This window comes from Triticum urartu, chromosome 5A, assembly GCF_056163025.1.
Source record: "Triticum urartu cultivar PI428250 chromosome 5A, HENAU_Tu73, whole genome shotgun sequence".
Classification (NCBI taxonomy): Eukaryota; Viridiplantae; Streptophyta; class Magnoliopsida; order Poales; family Poaceae; genus Triticum; species Triticum urartu.
In genome coordinates, this window is record NC_141877.1 from 531,265,166 (window position 1) to 531,275,587 (window position 10,422).

The window sequence follows — 10,422 nt, forward strand, 5'->3', positions numbered from 1 at the left end:
GCCATCTACTTACAGTTATGCACCACTATGCGTGCATTCATTTTTTCGAAAAGGGGGGGCTCCCCGGCCTCTGCATCAGAGTGATGCATACGGCCATCTTATTAACCAAATAACAAAAGGTGTCAACAAGGTTCCAAAGTCTCCAGTTAATAGAAGGAAAATGCAGCTCACACAGAGCTTAAAAAGGCTAGATACACAAACTAGCCAGGACAAGATGCCACAACCGGCTGGCTAAAAATAGATAGGTAAACTAATTGCCTATCCTATTACATGACCGCCATCCAAACCAGTTGAAAATATCCCGAGCTACCATCTCCCAACGGATAGATCCAGTAACCAAACGCTCCCTGGCCTCCATCGGAGTGAGTAGCGACCACGAACGGATCACTGCCGTAACTCGGAAAATAACCTGCAAAAAATAAATCCGTGATGTTCTGTTAAAAACCAAGTCATTTCTGCAATTCCAGATAGTCCACAACAAAGCGCAAACTCCAACCCGAATATGTCTTGCTAAGTCAGGCTCAAACCCATTAAGCCATGTCCCAAATAATGCATTGACCGAAGTCGGTGGAGTAATATTAAAAGCAATATGGACAGTCCGCCAAAGGACTTTGGCCAACGCACAATCAAAGAATAAATGCTTAATCGTCTCATCCCGATCACAGAAGCTACACCTAGTAGGTCCTGTCCAATTACACTTTATCAAGTTGTCATTTGTTAAAATAACTTGTTTATGGACAAACCACATAAACACTTTAATTTTTAAAGGAACTTTGACTGCCCAAACATACTTGGAAGTTGGAATGGAGTTCGAATTAATAACATCAATATACATTGATTTAACTGTAAATACTCCAGACGTAGTCAACTTCCAGCGTAATTTATTGGGTTGGTGAGAAAGTTGAACGTCCATCAGTCTCCTAACTAGATGGAGCCATTCTTTCCAACGATTGCCCGCTAGCGACCGTCTAAACTGAATATTAAGGGGGATAGATTGAAATACCGTTGCCACAAATACCTCACGTCGTTGAGCAATCCGATATAAAGACGGATATTGAATGGATAAAGGTGAGTCGCCAAGCCAAGTATCCTCCCAGAAACGTGCACTTGCCCCGTTTCCAATAACAAATTTCGTCCTATTAAACATTGATTGTTTGACTTTCATTAGTCCTTTCCAGAAAGGCGAATCAGTCGGTCTGACTGTGACCTGGGACAATGTTTTAGTCTGGAGGTACTTGCTGCGGAGGATCTGCGCCCACATGGCCTCAGTCCCGGAAGAAAGCTTCCACAACCACTTACTAAGAAGGCATCTGTTCTTGACTTCAAGATTTTCAATACCAAGACCCCCTTGGTCTTTCGGTCGACAGATGATGTCCCATTTAGCAAGCCGGTATTTTCTTTTAAGATCATCACCTTGCCAGAAGAAACGCGACCGATAGAAGTCCAGTCTTTTCCTAACACCAACTGGGACCTCAAAAAACGATAAGAGGAACATAGGCATACTCGTAAGCACCGAATTAATCAATATCAAACGGCCTCCGTATGACATGAGCTTACCCTTCCAGCAGCTCAGTTTTTTCTCAAATCGATCCTCGATGCACTTCCATTCTCTGTTTGTCAGCCTACGATGGTGTATCGGAATACCAAGGTATGAGAAAGGTAAACTCCCCAACTCGCACCCAAACAATTGCCTATAAGACTCCTGGTCATCTTTGGCTCTACCAAAGCAAAACAACTCGCTCTTATGAAAGTTAATCTTTAACCCGGTCAATTGTTCAAAAAGGCATAACACCAGCTTCATATTTATCGCCTTGGCCAAATCATGCTCCATAAAGATGATTGTATCATCTGCGTATTGAAGGATGGAAACACCTCCATCAACGAGATGAGGTACCAAACCACCCACTTGACCATTGTCCTTAGCCCTCCCTATCAAAATTGCTAACATATCCACCACAATGTTAAACAAGATAGGGGACATCGGATCTCCTTGTCTGAGGCCTTTATGTGTCTGGAAGTAATGACCTATATCGTCATTCACTTTAATTCCCACACTCCCTTTTTGCGTAAAGGATTCGACCTGTCGGCGCCAGGCTTCATCAAAACCCTTCATACGCAATGCCTGTTGGAGGAGTGGCCATTTGACCTTATCGTATGCTTTTTCAAAATCCACCTTAAAAATTACTCCATCTAATTTTTTGGAATGGATTTCATGGAGCGTTTCATGAAGAACAACCACCCCTTCAAGGATGTTCCTGTCCGGCATGAAAGCAGTTTGGGATTGTTGCACCACAGAATGCGCAATCTGTGTGAGCCTATTGGTCCCGACCTTGGCGAAGATTTTGAAACTAACATTGAGGAGGCAGATCGGTCTGAACTGCTCAATTCTCACAACATCCGTTTTCTTAGGGAGCAATGTGATAGTTCCAAAATTCAGGTGAAATAATTGAAGCTGTCCAGAGAAGAGATCATAAAACATAGGTAGTAAATCCCCCTTAATAATGTGCCAGCACTTTTTATAGAACTCAGCCGAGAACCCATCCAGTCCGGGAGCCTTATTGTTTTTCATTTGTGTAATAGCATCGAACACCTCCTTCTCTGAGAACGGGGCAACCAGGATATCATTATCAGCAGCAGACAACTGAGGCACATCCTCAGTCCTGAACTCATCGAGGGACACACAATTATCCTCCGGAGATCCAAATAACTGTCTATAATACTCAGTAATATAGGTTTTGAGATTATCTTGACCTAAAATCGTATCCTCATCCTGTTCAAGCTGAAAGATCCGCTTCTTTTTGTGCTTACCATTAGCAATGAGGTGAATTTATATGCGTGCATTCATATTTTGCCTATGTTTTCATTTCTGCCGATGTTATCATCCATGCATCACAACGTTGACGTAGCTAGCCCCAAGATGTACGTACGTAGCTGAAGTGTTCTGCCAAATTACTGTTTCCCCAAGCTTTACGATTGATGTCGATCGCAACGTACATGCGCAGCTGGAGTGCAAATTAGCGATTTCCTTGCTCCTTAGTGCAGGGAGGTAGTGCTGGTGTTAAGGGGCTACGAAGGTATCCCCTATCGCCCATCTTGTTCAATCTTCAATGTGGTTACTCATATGTTGGATATCCTTATAGCGAGGGCTATGGAGGATGGACAAGTAGGTAGGATGGCTCACTCCTCACCTGGTGAATGGGGGAGTCTTTTTTTTGCGGGGTGAATGGGGGAGTCTCTATCCTATACTAGACGATGCTTTTAGTTTTATGAAACATGATATGGACAAAGCAATTAGTATGAAGTTGATCAATTGCTGGTAGTACGAAAAATTGTCTGGACTCAAAACGACAGAACAACACCACTACAAGCAACTTCTTAGTTGCGAGGTTGGATAGCCTCCCTTTTGTTACCTTGGGATTCCCATTCACCTTCGTTTTGGAAAATTGTTTCTCAAAATAAGGATTGGAAAATTATTAACACCCGCTTGAGAAAATGCTCAGTCATTGGAAGGCCAACCTTTTGCCGTGTGGAGCTCGTCTCATCCTAATAAACATTGTCCTTACTATAGCTTGCACATGTTCATCCTATACTTCTTTGAAATACCCAAAGGGGTGCAAAAAAGATTGGATTTTCATAGATCATGATTCTTCTTGCAAAGTGACGAACACAAACAGAAATATAAGCTCGCTAGATGGGATATTATATGTTGCCCAAAAGACCACGGTGGACTTGGGATTGAAGACCTAGAGGTCAAAAATAAGCGGTCGCTCAGCAAATGGCCGTTATAAGTGAACACATGGCAACTTCCGAACGTTTTTTATGGCAAGTTTAGTAACGCGAGAATGTCAACCTTAGTTGCCAAGCATGACAACTTCTTTTCGATGGCAAATTTCAGTTTTTTTTAGTTTGTTTCTACCTCAGGCGGCGGCGAGGAAGGGAAGAGGGGGGTGAGGAGGAGTGGCAGCTAGGGTTGGAAGGAGGGACGACTAGGGTTGGGAGCAGTATCAAACTTGAGGGATTACTATTTCTTACAGGCCCGTATTTGAGGGTGTGGAACAGGGCCCCCAAATAAATGTCGAAATGTTAGGCCTTCTAAATGATTGTCTAAGAGCACTAAATCCCTCAAAATCTAGTCCCTTAGAGCATCTACAGCAGGACTTGGCAAATCCGGCCACCCATAAGCTCGCGGGCGCGTACGCAGAGAGCGCCCGCCAGCCCCTTATGTGTTGCGCCGCATATCCACATACCTCAAATCCATCCAATCCATGCACGTCAATCTTGCTCGGATTAGGATCGGATGTCGTCCCAACTTCAGATGCGGTGGTGGCCTACAATTCATACTACATTTCGGTTGGATCTTCATTGTCGTTGATTACGTTCGACAAGAATGCCTCCTACATGATTATGGTTTGCAAACATTCATCATGCCTGAAATTTGTCTATGCAAAAATCTGATCGGACAAGAGAAAACAAAACACACCGACTCTTGTTCGGTCATTTCGTCGAACATGTCAAGGGAAGCCTGGGCACTGCCGGTGCCTGTGCTCACCCGTGCCCGAACGAGCTGCGGCGAGTCACATACGTCGACCGCCGGCATCTGCGTGGGCGGAAAGCTCTCCGGAATGGCCCTGGCGGCCATTGAATCCTCCTCTGCCCAACAAGGTCGGACGGCGTAATCCGCGTTGGCGCTCGGATGGAAGGGGTGCGGGGATCTGGGCGTGGCGGAGGCGAGAGCTGCTCCACCATGTTCGAACCTCCCTGCGATGCTGCCGCCGCCTCCCTGTCTCGCTCCCGGCGCCACCAGAACTTCTGGGCGATGTTCTCCACCTTGCAAGTCAGAGAGGATGTTTGTAGAGAATTGGATATTTTAATAGAAGCTCTATCAAACAAATACATGGGTCTACCCACTATGGTTGGGGTTGACCGCACCGATTGTTTCCAACACCTCATTGATAGAGTATGCCAGAGGTTGAAAGGATGGAAGGAAAAAGTGTTATCCATGCAAGGTAAAGAAATTTTGTTGAAGTCAGTAGCACAAGCTATTCCCTCATATTCCATGTCAGTATTTAAACTACGTAAAGGAATTTGCAAATCGATAACGGATGAAATGCCAAGCTTTTCATGGGGAGATAGGGAAGCTAAGAAAACGATGCATTGGTATGCATGGTGGAAGATGTGCATCCAAAGAAGAAAGGGGGCATGGGTTTTAGAAACTTGCACAACTTTAATCTTGCTATGTTAGCAAAGCAGTGTTGGCGTCTTATCTAGAACCTTGATTCATTGTGTGCACAGGTACTAAGTGCAAATATTATCCTGATGAAAATATATTAACGGTTGGCCCCAAGAAAGGTTATTCATATACTTGGCAAAATATAGTCTCAGGGATCCAAACTTTTAAGAGGGGATGTTTGTGGAGAGTTGGGAATGGCTCAAAGATCAATATTTGGCAAGATCCTTGGATTCTGTGTAGTGTTTCAAGGAAAGTGGTCACACCCATGGGACAAACTTTACTATCAAAGGTGGAAGAATTGATCAACCCACATACTGGTCAATGGGACGAGGAACTCATATGTTCTATTTTTAGCCCAGTGGATGTTAGTAGAATTCTGCAAATCCCTCTCCGAGTTGATATTGTAGAGGACTTTGTTGCATGGAACCACACAAGGTCAGGATATTTCTCAGTGCGATCTTCACATCATGTGGAGTTTGATCACCATTATGGTCAGCGAACATTACTTACTGATGGCGCCAGAAGCGTTCAAGTAAATGAAATTTGGAAGGATACATGGCGTCTATAAATCCCTGGCAAAGTCAAACATTTTGTATGGAAGGTACTGCGTGAAGTACTTCCATGTTACGACGTGTTAGCTAGTCGCCATATTCCTGTCACTGGCCAGTGCCATGTGCAAAATCGGGTTGGAGGATATACACCATTGCTTGTTCACTTGCACCAGATTGCTGAAAGTTTGGGCTGCTCTAGGCTAGGAGGAAGTCATTATGAAGGCAGTGGCGGAAGATCGCTCGAGATCTGTTACTATGGAAATTTTAGAAAGAAACCAAGAAAACTGTGGGGACCTCCCAATGGCGGAGCTGATTGTCGTCGCAGCATGGTCTATCTGGTGGCAACGGCGCCAGTTTGTGAGGGGTGAGACCATCCAATCGCCTGATCATACGAGCGTTTCTATCATACGAGCGTTCCAAACTTTATAATAGCAGCGACCACATGTGGAAGAGACCGCCCCAGGGTATAGTTAAAGTCAATGTGGATGCCACATTTCATCCTGACACGCAATCGGGTGCCACAGGAGCTGTCACACGTGATGATAAGGGGAATTTTCTAGCTGCAGCTAACTGGTTTTTACCACATGTTAATAATGTCGATTGTGCAGAATTGAGTGCTATTCGTAATGGGCTCTATCTGGCAGCAAACGTCGGAGGTAACCGAGTGATTGTTGAATCAGAGAGTGCATTTGCGGTACAAACCTTGAACCAGCATGAGGACTACTTTGGCCCTGAAGTTGTGACAGTAAGGGAATGACATAACCTTGCTAATGAGTTTGGGAAAGTTTCATATGATCATTGCTTCCGTGAAGCAAATGAGATAGCAGATTATTTAGCAAAGCTTTGATTTAGTTCTAGAGCTTCTTCACTTTGGGATTCCAACCCTCCTGATTATATTTCTCATATGCTTGTAAATGACCTATCTATTATTTGAGAAATAAAGTCGTATTATTGTCAAAAAAACTCCGAGTATGTACGGCTTTGCCCTCAACCCAGGTATTTCAGTGTTCGACGCCTTACCTGTTGAGCACTAAAATCTCTCTAGCTTTATTCGCCCTCTTCCGGAACAGGTTTATGTAGAACTGAAGCAGTAATGAAAAAAGATTGAGGTTCATACAAGACAGGAGCTAATTAATCATATTTCTTTCTGAGCTCTTCACTTCAGCTAGCCAAATTGCAATTTAGCCAACTTTGCAAAAGGGAGCCGGAGACGGTGGCACACATTATGTTCCAGTGTAGGTTCTCGATGCGCATTTGGAATGCGGTGAGATGTTTGCTTGACACGCCGGAGCTCAACACCGCCGACTGGACTGGAATCTCTTCGGTCCATGAGTGGTGAACTAGAGCGGTCCTTGGTCGCGGACATCGAAGGAAGGCGGTCTCTTCGCTTATAATGCTAGTATTTTGGGAGGTTTGGAAAGAGAGAAACGCGAGGATGTTCTAGAAGAAATCCTCAATGCCTACCACGGTGATAGAGGGCATCAAGGTGGAGGCCAGGAATTGGGTTTTGGCCAGGGCTAAACACTTGGGATCCTTGATGCCGTGAGAGTAGTCCTTTTTGTTTTCGCATTTGTGGAGGAGTAATGACCCTCATTAAGATTTTGTCTTTACTTCTTCTTTATTAATGAGATGAGGCAAAGCTTTTGCCTCCGTTTAAAAAAAAATATTTCAATGCATGCAGGCTTAAACTACGGAAAAGTAGTTGCCTCAAAACAAAATGTTTTTGCCCGGCTGCTTTTGATGGACATGTTGAACACACGAGATGTGATGCGAGTATGTGACGAGGTAGACATTGACATTTAAAATCTAATCTAGTTGTGTGTTGTGCTCTCACAATTCTCAAGAGACAGGGTATTCCCTTTTTATGAGTGACTTTTGTCAGAAATGCTGGAGAATTGCAACAGCGGCCAAACCCTGGAAATTCCACGTCAGACTCCTTTAACAAGACTGAATCTGCTTTTTCACAGATGCTAATTAATATCCGCCCACATTGATTTCATTCTCGCCCTCTAGCTCTACTACAATGCTGCCTTTACAATGTTATATGACATAATCTTTTTCAAACTACGAACCTGGTGTACTGCGTATTTGGATCGGGGAGGGCCCATGTACTCGAATCTGAATCAACAAGTGAAAGACCAAATTACACATCTAAACTGAAGGGGGAGGGGGGGAGGGGGGGTAATGAAGCAGACCTCTTTTTATATTTCTAGAAGCTTTTCATGTAGATGCATGTTGAGCCATCTCAATGTTGGTGTTGGACTTTCGTAGATGGCTACAATTTTTTTTTTTCGGCCAGGCTACAACCTTATAGATGCTTGTTCTCAACTTTCTTAGATGGTACAATCTCAGCGGCAGCAACATTTTGACGTACTAGTTCATAACAAATAGGTAGGTAAAAATAAAATCGGATTACAAGCTAGCAACCATATGTTCAACATTTGTCGATCTCACTCCTTTTGTTCGGTGGCAACACTCCTGGCATCAATAATATCAATGAAGACGAGTTAAGCGGGCTTCGCATCATCTTCTGGAACAGCAGGCGAGCTCGAAAGTGCCTCTGGCGAAGAAGGATCGGATGTCTCCTCCCAGTCTACAGCTTCAGACCTGCCAATGCTAGCTTGCAGCTCATTTGGATATAACCTCTTTTGTAAGTATTTACGGCGGTTCATGACGTGATCCCAGCACATAGCATAGCCGGGGTGTGCAAGCTTGCGGCAAAACCACCCTTTGCCATTACTCCGGTTACACCGCCGCACTCCTTCTGTGATTTTCACTGGCTCGTAAAAGAACTCCTCTAGTGGCTCACCTTCTTCGTTGTCTAGCACATCAACATCTTCTTCCATATCTTGCGCTTCATGAGCACTAGCATATCCAAGCACAAAATCAAAGAAACAGTATAAAAATACATAATCAACACGAAATGTAGATACATATCATATCCAGCAAGCACAAGAGCTGAAGTACAGAAATACAAAACACATGCATAAGCATACCGTTGATGCCGTCACGACGGATCGAAGCTAGAGTTTCAGATGAATTAGTATGTCTCTATATCTATAAGTTGATCAATAACTTGATATTTATAAAGAGATGATCATGTATGTTGATCCACTCCTATGTATAATTACACTAAAAATGTTTCTGCAACATAGCGCACGGTAGCTAGCTACCACCAACCATAAAATAGGAAGGTTTACATATGCATACAGAAAGAAAGAAAAATACGCTGAAAGAAGCATCCTACAACTTTGTAATCTGGATTGATGACGCAGATCTAGTTACAGATTACTGCAGAAATTTACAATGCACATGCCAATACAACCATGCCGAAGCACGGTGTTTATGCCAGATTACCCAACGCGAAAACATGTTTCTGCAGAGATATAGACTAGTACCAATAATACAACGGCTAATGGGTGGGACTACCCCGAAGTTAAGGGGAAGTGTTAGAGCCCAGCTATAAGCTGAATACAAGGGTCCGTCAAAACTCAATGATCTCGCAAGAAATATATAACTACGGGAAACGATTATGATGTACGCATCTAATCAGACAATTCTGAAATGAAATGCTAGGGCCGGGTAGCACAAGTACCTGGACTCTATCAGGCCAGTAGTCTTGTCAGAAGAATCCTCCTCCCCATCCATGGCCACCTGGAAACATTGGACGCCCATGTACGTTAAATTCCAAATGGACATCCAAACCAAGAAATGGATGGGTCTGGAAATTCTTGCACCACCGTAGGTAAGGAAAGAACAGAGTGATATTTTAAGGGTAGGTGTTCCTACGTACCTCTACGGTAGATTCATCTAGAACTGGATTTTGTTCCTCCTCCAGATCAAAGTCCTCCGAGTGCGCGCTCTCGCCCTCGTGGCCGGCGGTTTCCCCCAGCAGAAGCAGGTACTCTGCCACTTCGTTTTCAGCAGGCATGGGTGGGGCTTGCTGGGTAGCCGGCGGCGTGGCAGGGGAGGACGGATCCATCTACTAGATTGCTCGTTTGAGATCCGAGGAAAAAGATAGCGAGAGCGGAGATGGGCTGGAGGTGGTGTATGGGCGGTGGCCTATGCCGTGTATATAACAGTGGTGTGGTAAATGTTTGCCTGAGATGGCAAGGTGGACAGCGCGTATCTGATCAGCCTATCATTAATTGAGAAATTGGGTCACGTTTCTTGCCTCTTTTACGCTTCAGATATTTTATATCAAACTTTAAGGATTACTAGTATTTCTTAGACCTGTATTTGAGGGTGTGGAACAGGGCCCAAATAACTGTCCAAGTGTTAGGGCTCGAAACGATTGTCTGAGGGCATCTCTCACTAGTAGAAAAACGGTCAAACGTGAAGCACATTAGTGCCGGTTTGATTTTGGCCCGGTACTAATGGTACCATTAGTGCCGGTTCGAACGGATTTGCATTAATGCCGGTTCATGTTGAACCTTTAGTACCGGTTCGTGGCACGAACCGATACTAAAGGGGTGGTGGCAGGCTGGTGTCAGGCCGAGGCCCCACGATCACCTTTAGTACCGGTTCGTGCCATGAACCGGTACTAAAGGGGTCTGACCTATAGTACCGGTTTGTGACACAAACCGGCACTATAGGGCACCCTACCCCCCCCCCCCCCCCCGTGTGAAAAAATCAAAAGAA

General features: G+C 44.4%; 1 protein-coding gene across 1 annotated transcript; it reads right to left on the minus strand.

Moving 5' to 3' along the window:
• Positions 1–8,288: 8,288 nt before the first annotated feature.
• LOC147972542 (uncharacterized) lies at positions 8,289–9,763 on the minus strand. Its single transcript, XM_087524375.1, has 3 exons — positions 9,575–9,763; positions 9,377–9,435; positions 8,289–8,646 (listed from the first exon to the last, which is right to left on the minus strand). Exons 1-3 carry the CDS (start codon positions 9,761–9,763, stop codon positions 8,289–8,291), a joined length of 606 nt encoding a protein of 201 aa, XP_087380501.1.
• Between the last annotated feature and the right edge of the window lie 659 nt (positions 9,764–10,422).